Source organism: Anas platyrhynchos, chromosome 5 (assembly GCF_047663525.1).
Source record: "Anas platyrhynchos isolate ZD024472 breed Pekin duck chromosome 5, IASCAAS_PekinDuck_T2T, whole genome shotgun sequence".
Classification (NCBI taxonomy): domain Eukaryota; kingdom Metazoa; phylum Chordata; class Aves; order Anseriformes; family Anatidae; genus Anas; species Anas platyrhynchos.
In genome coordinates this window covers 36,334,456-36,353,058 of record NC_092591.1, presented here as the reverse complement: position 1 = coordinate 36,353,058, position 18,603 = coordinate 36,334,456, and the positions used below count along the sequence as shown (strand labels likewise).

The window sequence follows — 18,603 nt, the reverse complement described above, 5'->3', positions numbered from 1 at the left end:
GATTTGTTTTCTTCATCCTCAGACTGGAGAGCATGGATTTGGCCTCCTATCAGAGGTGAGGACTCTCTAAATCCTTTGGAGGGTACTTTACCATTAACAGCTTGAACGGATCAGGGAGACACTTGCACAGCAGGATGTGCGACACCTGTTTGCAGTGAGCTGGACAAATTCCCTGGAAGAGTCATTTAACAAAATCTACTGCGGACACTTCCTGGTTTTGTTTGGTTGTTTTTAAAACACAAGATAAACTTTCATTAGTATTTTAATGAGTATTCTCGGCTGCATTAACCCACATTTTACTGCAGACTGCCTTTCAACAGACAACCTCATATTTTGTTCTACCATTGGGAAAAGTCTAATTAAATCAAGCTTTAATTTCATATTCTAGTCCTCTTTTTCCCTAAATTACTAGGGCAGAAAAACAGGAAAGCATTTATTAACTTATCAAGTCACAGCCACTCCTAAAGACTGCAACAAACAGAACACTACCTACCTAGGAAAATCCCTCTTGCTTGCAAAGCAATAAGAGCAACAGTGGCTCAGCCCCACACTACTTTAAGAGATTCAGTCTTCACTACCATAAAGATTAGAATTTGCTTTGAAATTATAACACCAATACAAACAAGTGTATAAAGGCAACAGATGGAATTCTGAAGAACTTCTAAAAATGAACAGCAGTTGCACCTTGCATCTTTGTCTAAGAAACAACATACTCTACCTCACAGCATCGTGAAGCAGAGTTCCTTGGTGTAGAGATGATGGAACAGATTGTTACTGCATTGCTCCATTCATTATTTGTGTAAAGACAGCATCCACGAGCCCTTCTTGTGGACTGGCCATCAACACAGATGCTGTATAAGCAACATGTTTACTTCCTAACTTGCAATTATACTGTTTGGGCCCTTCTTCTGAAGAGGAAAAGGAAGATGGCTGAAAACCTACCTGCTCCCAGTGCTCCAGTTAAACAGCTACTGGAAGGGCATCCACTGGTTGGGCACCCATTGACAACTAGTCCGGTCCCTTTGATGGCCCCATCAGAAGGTGTGCGCCTGTGCCCGCCTTGCTGGGTGTGGGAAGAGACCGTCACATGCGTGGGAGTCAGGGACTGGTTGGGGTCTTGTTTGAACCTCTCAATCTGGACATTGACTAACGGGTTGTTAATGGCTGGCAAGGGAGCCTTGACCGTCACAGGGCTGACAGGCATTTCATACACCACAATCTCATCACTGTCTGAGCGCAGCAGGGACCGGGTGGAATTACATTCGGAAATGGAAGACAGGGAAAGAAGGGTGAGGGATGTGGATGGCTCGCCTAGCAACAACATGGGCTCATCTTTTTTGAAGATTTTTCGGGAAGGTGGGCTAGTGCTCCTGCGCGGGCGTCCAGCTCGCTGGAAAATGCTATCACGCTTTTTCTTCTCCTCCTTGGGTGGCTCTGGCTCCTCTTCAATCAGCAGCTGGCACTTCCCTGCTTCTAGCAGATCAAACCCCAGGCCTGCAGCAGCCAGCACCGCTCCACAGCCAAGCAAGGCAACCTCACACCGTTTGTGGTGGGAGCCACTACGTTTGAGGCTGTTGGTGGGTGTCAGCTGTGGGGTGCTAGTAGCAGAGTTCACAGGGGTGGACTCATCATTGGCATCACTAGAAGGCCCATCCCAGTCTTCATTCTTCTGAAATGGGATGCAGAGGTATGACTGGTTGTGCCCAGGTGAAGGGTGCACTTTGCCCTCCCCATTAAGACATTCGCTGTCTTCATCATCTGAAAAGCAAACACAAGAAATACTTTGCATTGATGTAAGATTCATAGGCAAAAATCCCTGTCTTACAATTACACATGAGAAATTTCTTCTCAGAAGATGCAACCATCTTTCTCTTCACAAGCACCATTCACCAATTGCCAAACACAAACTACTGTTTCCAAACAGGTAAGCAGAGACAAGTAGCTGGAAAACGCTATCCCAGTGGAAGTTACTGGCTTGCTGATCTGTTCAGGATCAATTAAGGAACAGCATATCAGAAGAAATCCACGTTTCAGTTATTAGTTTGGGAATCAGGAGTGAACAGGTAGGAAAATAATAAGGATCTCTCCCATCAAGTAAAGGTGTAACCATACTGCTCACCTAAATATTAACAGCAAATGAGTTGAAAGGTAACTAGGAGTTAAGAGGGAATTAAGAGAAGCTTGACAGATAAGAAATGCAAGAACAGAGATGAAGAAAAAGAAAATCCAGAAGGAGAAAGTTATTACACACAGAATAAAGAAAAGCCAGATGCCACCAAAATGAAAACACTGCTGTAAGATACCAGGTAAAGGTCAGGAAAGGAAAAGTTCATTCAAATGTGAATGGAAGTGGAGATAAGAAGTCCAGGGAAATCCTTTACCCATCTCCGCTAAGCTGGTGAATCCTGGAAAAGCAGGTGCAGTTCTCTGGATCTTCCCTAGGTTTGGTGCACTGGATGACCACTGTTTGTATCCTTCTACCAGAGCTTTTAGACTGAAATAATAGAAAGACAGGATAAAATGTACAATGCTGACAATAACCTATCATTCTTTCCCTCTATATTCTCTACTGCTCTATTTAGGTCATGCATGTATCTACCTTAATTGCATAGACTTAAGGTCCTCCCATAGCAAGGCATTTTACAACACTTCCCTCATTTGTAATAGCATAGCTGCCAAAAGATCTCTGCTGATAAACAACGACTATGAATGAAGAATAATACAAAGCACCACTACAGAAATTAGGTATTTTCATTTTAAATCAAGGCAAAACTACTACGGCAGGTACAAAAAGCGCTCAGCAGGAGGAGGGAAAAAATATCTACAAAAACATTTCCATGTGAAATACAAATAAACAATGAAAATCAAAGATAACTTAATGGGAATGCAAAACGCTGAAGTCATTAAAACAGCGGAGTTAGATGCCTCTATATTATAAGACCCAACACTTTCCCTTAAAGGAAACACTGCATTCAAGTACAGGCAGTTAAAAGCATGAACTACAGATTATGGAAAAATACGTAACTAAACACCATATATCATGCCATTGCTTTTGAGTTATAGACCAAAAAATCAAACCAAATAAATAATAAATAAATAAATAAATCCCTGCTTTCAAGTCATCTGAGTTCAAAGGCATTTTACTTTGCACCTGAGCTCATTAGTAGTCCCTATGCAGATCTTCATTATCACCATCCTATTCGTTCCCTGCAATATTTTCATGACATCAGAAACAACCACAGTACTTTGCACAATTTTTTTTGACACATCAACAAGTCAACAACATTTTATTCTTCAGTTAACGTTCTCTGAACTGGGATATCTACGGTGCCTTTCTACAACTCCAACATGAAACATGTCAGCGCTGGCAAAAAGCCTAAAAAGCACTTTGGACAGTCAGAACTTGAAGTGAAAGGAGACAAAAATATCTATGTATAGTCTGAATGATCCCAACTGGACATACTACAGCATCTCTTTGTTACTGAGTGAACTGAAAAATTAGTAGGAGAGACCTCTTGTAGCTGTGTGACTAACTTGTATTGTTCTTTGAAAAGAGACAGCTTGTATACGCTCTTATCCTCCTTTCTCTGTAAGGGAAGGATTGTAATGAACTCTCTCATGATTCTAATTTTTCACAGGAATCATTCTGCATGTCTAAGATGACTTCCATGCCAGGATTTCAAGGTTATACATACTCGGTATGTATTTTTTCCTCTATTCTCTACCTAACTGGGAAGCCATGCTTGTCATCAGACAAACAATATCACTATAGCAAGGTCACAAGGTTTAAGCTTGATTCAGCACGTGTTCAGCTGGTTGATCACCATTCTATAGACATTACTTTTCAAAAGTACTCGCTGTTTCCAACATTCTGGAATAGTTTTAGATTTCACAAAAAGCAGCCTACACAGGTCTCACTTGTCTCAAAAGTTCGTCATTTTCCCACCATTAATCGTTCTGGCATATGCAGTACCCTGCTATGAACTTGAACCCAGACAGCACAGTACTGAATCCTACTTGTCGAGAAAGACAAACCACATGATTTTACAATTTTGCAATTTATTCCCTCCACACTACACTCAGCTATGTAATGAAACACTACCAGGAGACCCTGAAGACCTGTGCAGTGGATATCCTTGAGAATATGCTACAACTTTCTGCTGCTCATTACTTCTTATGCTGCTTTCTGCTGCTACTATTTCTTATGCCCAAAGATAGATGCAGAAGGGTGAATAATGACTCTAATCAATTCGTGACTTTACTTAATTATAGGTAAATTAACTCATGCTAGAGAATCTCACAGCAATTGCTGTAGTGTAATTCCTGTCTTAACTTTTGATTACATCCTATGGAAAATACATTGAAAGGGATGGTAAAGAGGAAGATTCAAATTGGCTTCATCACAGAGTTGCATAAGCAGATGGAACAGCAGCAGTACTGTTACCAGCAGTGTCATGGGGAAAACTTACACTGGACTTTTCTATGCTAAGTTTAGCTCTTCGACTAACTTCTTTTTTTATCCCTATTCTCCCAAATCAGACAAAAAAAGAAAAGAATAGCAAGCACTCTATCAACCAAGGTACTAATATTTACTGCAACCCTATTCCTTTTCAATAATCTGAGTCTGGCATGAAGTCAGTGAGAAGCAGCAGTTCATTGTATGCTAACCACACTGCCCTCTCAGTAACACTATCATATTTCAGATACTTTGCAAAATGCAATAGTCTTACAATGCCTTCCTGGAAAAGGTGGTGAATAGTACAGATCATCACAGTTTTCAAGAGAACAGGATAATTTTAAGAGCAGGCACAGTTAGCATGTAACTCCTTTTCAGCTGTCTGTACTCAAAAGCAGTTCTTCAGACTGCACAGGAAGGACCAGGAAAACAGAAAAAAAAAGATTTATTCCCCAAATTCTAATTATTACTTCAAGGCAGAAGTGTTTCTCTACCAGCTTCAGTAATCTCCTGACCTTTTTATTTTTAGAATAATTAATGCCTGTAAAATATAGCATGTTTTAATTCTGAAGAATGCAATGCTCTGTCTACAGTACAGATAAAGCACAGGCAAAGAAGTTTCCTCCACATTGCCCTGTTAACATATGTCAAGAGTACTGTGAATGAAGAAGGTGGTTCACTGGAATAGAATAAAATAGTTCAGTTCTAAGGGACCTTAAAAGATCCTCTAGTCCAACTGCATGACCACTTCAGGGCTAACCAAAAGTTAAAGCCTATTATTGAGGGAATTATCCGAATATTTCTTCAGCACTGAATGCTTAGATTAAGCCCTCCTGCAGAATACTGCAGTGGTGATACATTATATAAACATCTATTTGCTAAGAGTTTCACACCTGAGCACATAATATTAAAGAAAAAATATCTTATTAGTTATCTTATTTTCCCCTGATGAAAATATGGCAAAAGTCAACCTATCAATTTAGCAGCGGAATAAACTTCAAATTCCACTAAAAATCATGAGGCATTGAAACCTCTCACGAGTCTTAGATCATTAAAATATTCCTCTTTTTTAAGCAGCATTTCAGCAATAATCTGAGGATGGGTAGAAATAATTCACAAGGGAAAAAATGGTGCCATAGAACAAGAATCTACAAAAAAGGGCCAGGTGCAACTCACATCTCTGTAGAATATCACTTTTACGGCATATTCACTGAAGGTACATGTGTCCTTTAAAAAACCTGGAAAAGGCGATGTTTGACTGGCTCTACAGATACTTTTTAAACAGCATCATGGAAAATCTTTCTAAAAATCATAGTTGAGAATTGTAAAATAAGTATTTGCAGATACGATATGAAATTACAATAAATTGAGCCTGAAAATAAAGAAAACCTAGAAAAAAAATAGTTTTACGCAGCTAAGGAGCTGTGTAAAAGTAAGTTTTACTGCTTAAAGTAACACGTGAGGTAACAGTGGGCAGCAAAATCATCAGGTCTGTACTGGACCTCTAGCAAGGCAATGAATGCAACATGGATCTCTGTTTTGGATCTCTAACACCTCAGGCACAGCACATCTGTAAGCAGAAAAGTGCTTGCAAGAAGGCAGGCAAATCTCCTGTGAGCCAGCTTATAACCAGCTTCAGAACCTGGACACCAGCCTGATTCCAGGCCCTCTCTTCTTACCCATCTTCTCCTGCACCTAGCTCCTTGTGACAAAGTGAGCTTGGTCCCCACGTGCGCCCTTTTTTCTTCTGGCCTCTCTTCTCTTCTTCCTCTCCTTCCTCCTTTGGAAGGACTGAGTTTCGTCCCCATGTTTTACTGCTTTCAGCAGGAGTCACTAAACAAGTGGGAAAAACAGAGAGAAAATGGGAAAAAAACAGATAACCAGGTTGGTCCCAAAACAACGCAAAGAACACAGGCCAGAAGAATAGTAACTGAAGTGTCCATTTGGGGTTCTTCCACATAATTCTCAGGATGTATCAACACTAATCTAACAACCAGATCCCTTCAAATTACTGTAGACAGGCTTTATGACTTTATTTCTCCACTGGTTTCCCTTTTAGAAATACCAGTTTGATACTAGAAACACAAATGTGACACTGATACAAACACTACACATCCACTAACATTCCTTTCATACTTCTAGTACACATTTATCTCCCTAATTGTGTGTTATTATGGGAACACCATTTTCATGGCAACATCCTTGTTTTTCTGTCCTTCCAGCAGTAACTTAATCATCTTCAACTGCGTTTCACAGATCTTCTCTGCAAATTTAGTCTTCTAAAGATCAGCCTGTACATCCAAGGAATGTATTTTCTGTACAGTACAGCAGCAATCTTTCAAGAACATAGGTGAGGCTTAGTCTCCAAAGAACACAAAACCCAACTCCCCACTCCCACTTGCCAACATACGCTATTTTTCTCTCTAAATTCATACATGCAGGGCACAAGGCCAACATTTTAGGAACATTTTTTACAGTCCTGTCCTAGATATGGAATCTTGGCATCTTACCACGCTGACAGACTGCACATTTCCCAAATTCAATACTACATTGAGCTCCTTACACTGTATGGCCCTGAGTCTGGGAATAATGGTAGGACTTGCAGGAGGGCTGGAGCAGCTACTGATCAAGCTTTTCCTTTTATCCATCGTTGGAGAAGCCTGCACAGTGAATTTATGCTGGAAATCTGTTTATCAAAAGAAAAGAATTCAAAACATAAGCAGAAAGACACAATTACATTTTTTTAAATATAAGAAAGAAGAATAAATTGTTTATCGTAACCTTCAAAATGTGAAATTTACAAGACCGATGTAAAACTGAAGTTTTACAGCTAATTGCTGCTCATTTTTCACACAGTTCCTTCAGGACAAAGACATGCTCACAGTCATGAAGACACTCTGACATCCCAGATACCTCACCAGTAGCTAACGCTTCTTTCAGGGTTCTGTTGGAGATTACTTGTGTTCAACTTGAGTTCACATATGAACTAGCTGTGTAGTGCTGTGCTCTCACAGCTATTAACGTGGTTTTTTGTATTATTATTATTTTTTTTTTTTTAAGATTCCTGCAGCAAAAAGATCCAGTAGCTTATGGTTTCTGCTGCATTCTGTAAAATATTCCCAGAGCAGCAACATACTTTTTACAATCTTTATTAAACTGATCATTTTGAGCTGTGACATGCTAAACTGCAACACACTAAACTGCAACATCAACATTTTTGCTATGAGCCACATACAGCCTTTCAACTAAAAGTGTAACATCTCAAACTCACTTTTTTCCTATATACTTTGAACTGTTGCCTTTGGGGAATGCTAGCCACGAGAGCATCAAACTTAGTTGCTTGATGCCAGAGGTGTTTTTTCTCCCAAAGTACATCTAGTACTTCCTAATGCTAAGTGTCAGCACAAAGGAGGCACCAAAGTTACAGGTTCGCTTGTTCCTCCCATTTCACCTGACATTGCCTGCATCACCAACCTGAAGGCAGGCTGATATTATTGCCATCTTTTAACTTGAGCCGATTCTTCTTGAACTTCCCCATGCGTTTCTTCACCCGGGGCTTCTCCTGACACAGCTGGTGGATGATGATGTTGAGTTCCCTTTCCAGGATATCAATCTCACGCTCTGCTAGCTCCTGTTCCCGCCTTCGGAGCAACTCCTCATGGTTCTTCTGTTCAACAGCAGCACGAGTCAGCTCTTCTTCCCATGTGCGAAGCTCCTACAGGGAGATCAGAAAGAAGAAAAGAAAAGCTACCTCATGATCTGGGCATTTAGACTACTACTACCCACTCTGAAGGTACAGCAGTAGTAACTTATGTTCACTGCACTGCTAGCACCACTGTTTAAAGGCTCAGCTGAAAGCCAAAAACCTAAAAATAATTCTAAAGAACTCAGTGCTTGCCATTCAAGGCCCTTCTAATCAGTATTAACATTTTGCATTAAAATTTCTTCAAAAATATATGTCCAAATTCTCTACTCTGTGGTGAGGCCACACCTGGAGTACTGTCCCTCATTCTGGGCTCCTCAGCACATGAGAGGCATGGACATAATTGAGAGAGTCCAAGGGCCACCAACATGTTGAAGGGATTGGAGCACCTCTCCTATGAGGAAAGGTTTAGAGAGCCAGGACTGTTCAGCCTGGAGAGAAGGCGGCTCAGGGGGATCTCATCAGTGTCTATAATCACCTGAAGGAAGAGTGCAAAGACGACAGACTCTGCTCAGTGCTGCCCAGTGACAGTACAAGAAGTTATTCAAAAAACACCACTATTCAGAAGCTGCCTGGGCATGGTCCTGAGCAGCCTGCTGTAGGTGGCTCTGCCTTAGCAGCAGGGCTGGACCAGATGACCTCCAGAGGTCCCTCCCAACCTCAAACACTCTGTGACTTTGTGAAAAGGCACTAAATCCTAAATTCAATGTCATGACAAAAGATGCTGGATATCCTGACATGCACATGTTTTCAAGTACCACTGGAGAGTACCATGTACATGGGAACCCATTTTGCAGTATTTATTTTTAACTCTGAAAAGAACTAATCCTTACTATCTTGTTCAGTAAGTACATATGTTAGCTTCAGTATTGACTTAAACTGTTTAAAAATAACCTTTCCAAGCCATGCATCATAAAATAGCACAAAACCCAACTCTAACATAAAAATCAATAAAGAAAACATTGTGAAGAGGCCATTCCCATCAGTTTCCACCAAGCATGGTTGCTTCTCAAGCATAAAGAACCATATTGCAAAGTTTTTGACCTCTCCTTTGTTGAGGAAGTGAATCAACTGAAATGGTCCTTAAGATCTCAAAATATTTTCCTCTTCTCACTGCACTCTTCTCTCCACAAGCGCAAAAGAATTCAGCACTCAGAATAATTATCTCCAGCTGGCTACTTCCACTACAGAAGGTAAAAAAAAATAGGATGAAGTTCAATTTGAACTCATTTTGAACTCATCTTCAATTCAAAAACTACTTCAATTTGAACTCATAACATCAGATAGATGTTTATTTTTTTAAATAATTTCATTGTTACCTGTGCCATCACTACAGAGGTACTCATGAGGTGAATAGGATATTAAATCTTTCCCCACTGCTGTAGAGGAACACAGTACTCAAAATATGAGAGCAGTCTAGATACTTCTGTTGTTGTCATCTGTTTCTCTGTTGCAGTTTCTGTTTTTCAAGAACTGTTCCAACACATTTATGCTAAGGGACCACATTGTGCAGCAGGGAAACACCTATTAGCTTTTCTTTTTCCTCCAAAAGCTACTATAGTATGTGCATAGAAATGTTTTAAGAACTGTTTTGGGGCTTCTCTCCCCTAAACTCAAGATCATCCCCCTCACACACATACCTCCTAAACCCAACTTCTGAGCCCAAATCAAGTTGGGTGTTAAAAATGAATGTTTTCAGGTGAGAGGCAGTGAACTACTACTACTTCAGTAATAATTCCACTGCAGTGCTTCATTCCAACATCTGTACAGTCTGTAAGGACTTTAACGCAGATGCAGCAAGCTGCGTTTTCTTTCTGACAGTATGTTTGAAGAACAAAACTTCATCCTCTTTGCTTAACTTCCACTCCTTGAGGCTGATGATCGCTGTTCCCTTTATTCCTGCTAGGTCCTTCATTCCCTGCTATTTACCCAGACGGATTTCAGTTACAACAGCTGTTGGACCATTCCCCTATTAGCACTCATGTTTATTACAGTTAACCCACTTTGGCTGTGCCCACAACCTAGAGAACACAAACCTGACAGAATCAAAGCTGCAATGTTTGCTGGAGTATATCATCTGGAATTATCCCTCCTATTTTTATTAACAATTATTATTGGAGTTCTTCATTAAGATACTGTAGTGAAATAGTTATCAGATGTATTAAACAATGAAGACAACTCACCACAGCAATTTGCACAGAGTATAGTGGACACAATACTCACCACAGTATTGAGCAGCAGCTAAGGATGCAGCCGTGTATTTAAAGATGCAGACATGTATTTGACTTATGATTCTGCACTAGTGTGCATCATAACCTGCTATTGACACAAGGACTTATTACAAGCTGCAGTAAAGCATAAACAAATCTAGTGCCGGGATGCACGAAACAACGATCCCTGTTTGAATGATGAAATAGGAGAACTATAATCCAGAGAACATAAGCAAGGACTTTTTTTTTTTTTTACTCACCTTTTCTTTGGCTCTGAGCTGATCAAACATCTCTTGGATCTCTTGTTTCCAGTCTTCCTGCAGGGAGTGGAAGGAATCTTTGGGCATTTCAAAGAAACCAGACTCTTCTATGGCAGTGAGATGGCCTAGGATACTGGTAAAGGAAGGTCGTGAGTGTGGGTCAGGGTTCCAACAATCTAGAACAGGACAAAGACAAGCAACTATTAAGCATCTCTTGGTAAGAAGATTTGAGACTATGAGTAGTACTTTACTGATCCCCAGTGGCTGACAATGGCATGCACACTGCGTTACTCTTTCTTATTTCTCACTATCACTGACTATTCACTGATCATAAATCAAGTATGGAATTCATGCTTTCACGCTTATACAATATCCAACATCGTTTAAAATTTTGAACTAGCTGGTTACTAGGTTGTATTGCAATAAAGCCTCAAGTAAAACAGAGGTTTACCAATTCTACAGTTACATTTCCAATTTTGTATAAAAATTAGCATATGATTTCCTTAAATATTTGGCTTTAATTTATATGTGCTGAGTAAAGATGATATGCAAGACTCTCATACACAGTTCTTATAGCACCTTTTCTCTGCAAAGTTAACAGCCATATTGTAAAAGAATATCTATCAGAGCTCTTTCTAATGCTAAGCTGAGTCATTTTGAATCTCCCACAGAACTGCAAAACTCCTGCAAAGCAGCCTGGGCATACTGGAGTGAAATTACTGGGCAAATTGAGTGAAAATAGGAGATTCAAGTAAATAATGGCACCATTTATGATTCTTCTAACTATCCAGAGAAAATTGATTGGGATTTTTTCTTTTGCTTTTAAGAGAAACCATAGATAAACAAGCTTTTTTTTTTTTTTAATTCACAATCTAATGCAGTCAGTGACTTACCCAATTACAGACCTCTAGAAATACAGACTTTTGGTTACCCATTTGAATTGAACATTGAAAAGAGACATGGAAATAGAAAATGTTGTGGAATAACATCTCCATCTATGAAATCATTAAGATCATGTTTTTAAAAGCTACTAGGTCAAAACGTGTGACTTTGCAACACTTTTGAGTAGGATATCTGTATTCATTCAGTCTTCCTTCTGACTTCAACCTTATTTCAACCCCCATAGCAAACATCGCTGCCTCATTCTACATTATCCCATGTTGACCCTTAACACAGGTTCTTGTTCAACATATATTCTTAATTCACTTTAGCACTGCAAGATTCCTATATGCCAAAGTTTGACAACAAGGAAACAGGAAAACTTAACATTCAAACACTTTTCGCACAGCTAGGGACAACAGCTCTATGAGTTGGAGTAACTAGTACATGGACCTCTCTCAGTATGCTCATACTGTACTATCAGTGCTCTAAATGGTCACTGGATTCGAGATATACATTGCTACGTTAGGAAGCAAGAATTATAAACTTGTTCTAAGGTTTTCTAGGCTTTGCTGTTGGGAAAAAGGTAGCATTATTCTTAATTTCTGGCGATGTCCTAAGAAGTATGCACTCATCATTTCTGTGGACTGAAACACAACAAGGAGCAGCTGTAATTAAAAAAAAATAACATTTTGCAAAATCTGTGCAACTGATGAGGCTTGGTTTTACAGATCTTCTCTGCTTTGATTTTAGTGTTACTGACATTTGGGAGCTTTGTTTTTGAAACTGCTGGTATCAAGATGCTGGTATTTAAGTATCTGATCAAGTTCCAGGAGGCATAAGCTGGAACACATTTGTGTTTATGGATTTCAAATTGCTTCTCTTATCAAAATAGAGAATTGAGGATATTAAGAGTGCTCCCAAGGTCCCCTGCTGCTGACCAATTAGCAGCAACGGGTGATACAGCTGGACTGTCAGTGGCATAATCCCTACCCCTTTAGACCAGGTTTTAAGCATGGCAAAGCAAACATGACCCAAAGTAAAACAAAATGCTGCAGCCAGCCAAATGCATGAATGAGTGAACAGGATAACTACGCAGGTGGCCCGTGGCTTTTATTTTCCCAGGCCTAGATCTGCCATTATTTGCACTAATGAGGACAGTTGTAACATACAAATCTTTTCTGTGAAGAGGGAAAGTTCAGCTTTGTTGTCTCAGTGAAGACCACCAGAGCAGTAATTCAAAAGCAAAAGCAGCATTAGGGGAACAAGAGTTCACCCAGTCGAGAAACAGCCAGTCTGAAAAACAGTTTTGGTGAAGGGGCAGAAAGTAATTGTTTTCTTGTTCTCCTTTTCTCCCCGCACATGGAGAAGCTGAGCATTCCAGAGCCAAATGTGTGCTTACCCCTGTGCTGCTGGGTTCAAGCACGGGCCATACGCCTCTACCTGACTTTCCCAATAGAGGGCATTATTTTTAACCCCATCAGCAGATACTTCACTTATGTTTAAGAAATTCAGGGTCCTTGTTTTAGGGAGCCATGCCAAAATAAACTACCCTGGCAAAACACTACGTTGTGGATTCCATCAGTTGTTTCAGATACAATTTCTTGCTTTGCATTCCTTGTGAGCTACTACACCTGCAGCTCCACTGCTGTCTACTATCCAGTAAGATACCTTTATAGCAAAACAGTAAGAGTGATGTTCTACTTTACTTAACTGAAGCTTGTCAGATACAGAAAAGATCAGAGAAATGGAAAACTATTCCCAACGCAGAGAAATCCATCAGAAACATTTTCTTACATGAAAAATTCCTTTCTTGGGGTTAAAACACCACCGGAGGCCCCAGAATATAAATTCTACATTCGGTCTCACTCTTTGCTCAATAAGGCTATAGAACATGCTTGATTTCTCTAACTCAGCTTTTCTTTCTGAGAAATAAAGACAAAAATGCTTATATATAACCATTTGAAACCCTTGGGAATAGAAGGATGGAAAAAAACAAAACACTAAAAGTTCTTTGTACTCAGAGAGAGGGAGGGAGGATGAGAAAGGGAAGACAGACAGAAGCATACAGATTGGGAGATACACAAGCAGTTGCAATTGCCAGAACACCAGGTCACAAAGGTGCACCCCAAAAGCTACCTCACTGAATCCTTTTTAAGAACTACAGAAGCTCTGCTGACAACATTTGATTTCTTTCATTCGTACACGGGCTGCTTTGGGCACAAAGTATCTCCACATGCAGAAAAGACACCATTCTGACTGAAAATCTGGGTTATTTTCAGTTGTCAAAGCCACATTTAAAACCTCTCCCTGAAATGTCAGTAGGATAGGGTTTCATTCTAAATCAACCTGACAATGCCTAGCAAAGTGTTCAAGCTATGAATTTCAAAACAAGTTGAAGGTTTCAAACTAGAGCCAACTATGTGGAGCTTTAGTGCCATTGCATTTTCACTACTAGAAAGCAACAAGCTAGATGATGACAACAGTATCTCCCATTTTCACAGTTAAGCCTGCTGATAAAAACGCGGCAAGGGAATTTCTTTCACATACTACTGTTGTAAGAGATTAACCATCACAGCATGCTAACAGCCAAGCCAGGGTCCCACAATACCTTGCAGCATTGAATAAAGCCACGTGAGAAATCTGTGCTCTTAGGTATCAAACCAAAACCGGGAGGCAATACTCAACAGCACAAATCATACTAACCGTACTCACACGAGAGCTGGCTTACCTTCCATCAGTTTGGCAAAAGGCTCTGGACACGTGGAAGGGATTGGAAGGGCAAGTTTATTCATGGCAACACCGTATGCTACTGCAAGTCCATCAATTCCTCGGAATGGTACTTCCCCTGTTAGCAGCTCCCAAAGCAGCACGCCGTAGCTATCAAGAAAAGATAAAAGAGAATAAGTGACTTGAAGGTATTCTTTGTTAGGCAGCAAGACAGCACACAAACCTATCAGAGTGATTCTGGTACGCTGATGAATTTACAGTTTTCTGGGTAAGCTCATGGTGGTTGTCAAGCTGGTAAATTGTGTTATTTTACCTCCTTTTAATAATAAGAGATGGTTTAAGATAGCTTAAGTGCTTAGTTAAAAAAAAATATTTGGAAGTGGGGGTGAATAATAAAAGGTCACCCGAAGTGTACTTATTTATATTTGTAAAAGGCTGTGTGTCAGCTTTCCTTTTTGTAATTGCTAGCACATTTTCAAAAAAACTCCAGTGAAATTGTCAGATGGTAATCCAACCTCTACATTCCTAATTCTGAATTTAGGAGGTGAATATCAAGCAACAGAAACAGGATTTTTGCTGATTTGATTATGATAACAATTATAATGGAGGCTGATAGTAAGATTACATAGCAGATTCTTCCTCTGGAATCCTGTGGCCATGAAGGAAGAATCCATTCTTAGCATCTGCCCTCTTCAAAATCAGTCACTCTTAAGCCCAGGAGTTGCACTGTATGCTTCTGCGGTTTCTAACTTTGCTTAGGTTTAAAAACAAAGCAAATGAGACTTACGTAAAAACTTATTGTCTTTAAAAAACATTATCTGAATGTCTTCACATGTATACAACCTCAGATGAATTAATGTATTGACACTCGTTTTAACTGTTTCACTGAGCAATCCGAAACTGTCCCTACAGCAGACACAACGTTTAGGAAACTTTGCAAAACTGAACATATTTTTTCCATACAACTGGGTAACTTCATTCTCCTGAATTCAAGACATGATAATGTAAAACACTTCAGTGAAAACGGACACTGCCACTCAGGCAGAAATACAGTAATTTAAAAAAGTAAAACTATTCAACATATTCAATAAAAATCACTGCAAGGGTTTTATCTTCTCAAATTCTTCAAAAAAAATAGAGAAGAAAATCATCTGTATGGACCTGTACATCTTAAACTTTCTATCCTCTTTCTCCAGTTAGTAGTCGTGCATTTCTGTGCCAAACATCAATATATTAATTCCAACACTTTTACGTCATCTGGATCCTAAAAGAAAGATGTTCTCCAGAAATATAAATTTTTAAAGATTGTTACAAATTAAGCTGCCAAAGTCAAAGAAGCAATTATGTATTAAAAGTGATTGCTGTTAAGGCAGTTTTCAAGAGCCGAAGATAACATCAGATCACTACAAATTCCTAGAGTGTAACGTTAATTTCTTCAGCGATTTATTTCATGAGACCTTAAATACCAAACAGCTCTTGTTGTTCAGGGGTTTGTTTAGTTAATTCTACCCCCGCAACATGCTGTGCTATTATTTGTAAAGCAAGAGGACCTTCCCACCCCTTCTGCACCACAGAACCACATCTTCAAGGCTCAACAGTAGCATAACCCCTGCGGCAGCCTGACAGGGAGCATCTCAAGCAACAGGTTGCAGGCCTGCATATGCTTCATAAAACCTGGTGATTCCTGGCAGAAACCAAGACAAGCATGGCCTTCTCCCTTGTGTGCTAGCAGAGGGATATCGCTGAGATCTGGCTGTGCTTCTGGATGGCACATGCGTCAGGTTAACTGTAAATACACTGACTGGCTGGCCACACTGCCACAGGTGGCTCAAGCGCCTTCCCTCAAACAACCCAATCCCACAACATTCTCTGCTTCTGGGAAACCCTAGCCAGAGACAGCTCCTTCATAGCAAGCTGACAAGTGTTTCTTCCATTGACCCGTCCTACTCTTTTGAACCCATTTACTCTCCTCTAATTTCTGTGGCAACGAGTTCAACAATTTAAGGATGCATTGCTAAAAAATAGTTGCTTATTTGTTTTAAGCTTGCCATTTGATAACTTCATTTGCTTCCCGAGTTCTCTCAATGCCAGGAACATTGAGTATGTTTCCTCTTAGGTCCTTCCATGCCACAATTTCAAAGGTTCCCACTACATCCGAATCTTCTTTCCAGCCCCCCAAATCCTGATCTAGCTAAATCCAAATCTAGTTACTCTCAAACAGAAGCCATTTCATCTTTGTTTGACATTGATGTCTTTTGTATATTAATTCCATATTAACCTTTTTGTAGGAATGACAAAACCTCAAAGTTTGATCAATTTGGGGAGAGGCACAGTATTTCCTGTTTAGTTCTCTCATTCTTCCCGATTAAATTTTAACTTGCCCCTTACCTTTCTGAGTCCTTACAAAACGAGCTAGGTTATCCACAACAACTCCAACATCTTTTTTATTGAATCTTAATAGAATAATTTAGAGCCCATCATTGCACAAGTAAAATTCTCCTACACGTACTATTCTGCATTTATTACTTTCATCTGTTTTTATCATTCAGGATAGCATATATTTTCCTCAGCTATCTGCAGTACATTATTTTTTTTATCCTGAGTAACTTGGTATTAGTGTATGTCGTTACCTAACCATTTATCGCTTTTTAAAATCACTTTTGATTATGTTTAACACATTTACTTTCTTTAAAAGCTTTTGATAAAAGGTTTTAGAAAGTTTTTAGAAATCCAAACACAATATAACTATCCAAAATCCAAACACGATAAAATACTTCCACAAAATTAGTGGTGTTTTAATAAAAATCACCCCAACTGATTAAGCAGTGAGAGAACGGCTGCTGAGAAGAGTGTTTTCCATTAATTCTCAACCAAGGGACTGGGAATTATAAAGTAAAAGAACAGAGACAGAGGAGATTTATACAAAAAAAAAAAGGCCTGGGAAGAAAGATTCAAGGAGCTCTACACATTGTCAGCTGGGAAGAAAAAACTGATCAGGCTCATTTATTCTTCTGGCACTCACTAGTAATTTTTGGACTTCAATTACAAAAAGAACCATGTGATAACAGACCATGTGTTCAAGTCAACTGACACTTGTATGAATAATTAACCATCTACCAGCCATCCAGTAATCCCTTAAGCCATTTAACACTGGGTTCAATCCTACACATTGGATTTTCAGGGAGGAGGCTGGAGGTTGGCAGGATTTCACGTGTGATTTTACCATCTCTCTTGCAAATGTGTGAAATTAGAAAAACGACTAACTTCCTCACACCATTATTACTCAATGGTATTTGTACTGTAGGTTCCTCTTCTGCAGTGTCCCAGGTCCAGCACTTTCCATAAAAAAGGGACTATCAGCACAACAAGGAGATCCCAGCAGCAACAGCAACCAAAATATTACTTTTGTTATGACAAAAAAAAATAACGGTTATATTTTTAACGGCAATTAACAGTTAGTATTTTTGTATGTTATTCAACTGGTAGCTCCAGAAATGACATTACTTATATCATAGCAGTTTGCTGTGTATGCGTCTATATTTATGAAATATTTTAATGACCAAAATTTCTACACCACCGAATGCTTGAAACATCTTGATATGCTAATCAGGTATTTTTGAAGTAGTTTTAGTATTCCATTCCTAAATTAAAATTTAATTCTTAGTTATTTCATTGGTCTCAGAGCAGGTGCATCTTTTAAGTGTCTGAACTGAAGAACACAGGGAACGCAGATGAAGGTTGTATCGTGGCCTTACCTTCTTCATACCAATCATATTGATATGTTTTGTGTTTCTTTGTTTTTTGTGTTTGTTTTTTTTTTTTTTTAACTGCGTAAGTCAAAAATGAAGTGGGCTGTAAACAAGAACTGTATTTAAGCATTTAAAATGACGTGGAACTTCAAATTATATGCCTACTAACATTAGCTTGCTGCGCAACACTGAATAAGCTGTGATATCTGTCCTTCAATTTATCCCCTAGAAATTCAAAAATTCCTAACTCTCCTCTCAAAAACATCATTAGACTCACAGAAATTGTATGTTAAATTGCATATAAATAAAAAGGTAGTTTCTTTGTTCTCTGTGCAATATAAGCACAACAATTCTGCTATCCACCTAAAATTTGTGGGTGCAGCACAAAAAATCATAACAACACATTTTTACTAGCAAGATGTACGAAGTGCTATTACCAGCAAACTTTAAAGTGGACAAAATTGTAGTGATAAACACCAGCACATAGGATTCTTCTGCCTTGTTAAGATCTTTGCCAATCCTCCTGTAGATTGGTACAAAAACCTGATCGTTTTTTTTTTTTTTTTAAAACAGAGCTTGATACAGTATTGAAAGGAATTGCATGAAGCAGTTATTT

At 39.2% G+C, this 18,603-nt stretch overlaps 1 protein-coding gene across 10 annotated transcripts in view; it reads right to left on the bottom strand.

The window, feature by feature from the left end:
- Window positions 1–18,603, bottom strand: part of MAP3K9 (mitogen-activated protein kinase kinase kinase 9) — a 77,340-nt gene that overhangs the window by 30,200 nt on the left and 28,537 nt on the right. For all 10 annotated transcript variants that reach the window (XR_003497351.3, XR_011809701.1, XR_005265993.2 and 7 more), the window contains exons 4-10: window positions 14,240–14,388; window positions 10,630–10,805; window positions 7,931–8,171; window positions 7,020–7,142; window positions 6,136–6,289; window positions 2,382–2,494; window positions 943–1,758 (exon numbers count right to left, since the gene is read on the bottom strand). Coding sequence is in view for 3 of the 10 variants with exons in the window: in XM_027457487.3 (XP_027313288.1) it covers window positions 943–1,758; window positions 2,382–2,494; window positions 6,136–6,289; window positions 7,020–7,142; window positions 7,931–8,171; window positions 10,630–10,805; window positions 14,240–14,388 (1,772 nt within the window). In the remaining 7 variants the exon portion in view is untranslated. The remainder of the gene's footprint in view (window positions 1–942; window positions 1,759–2,381; window positions 2,495–6,135; window positions 6,290–7,019; window positions 7,143–7,930; window positions 8,172–10,629; window positions 10,806–14,239; window positions 14,389–18,603) is intronic.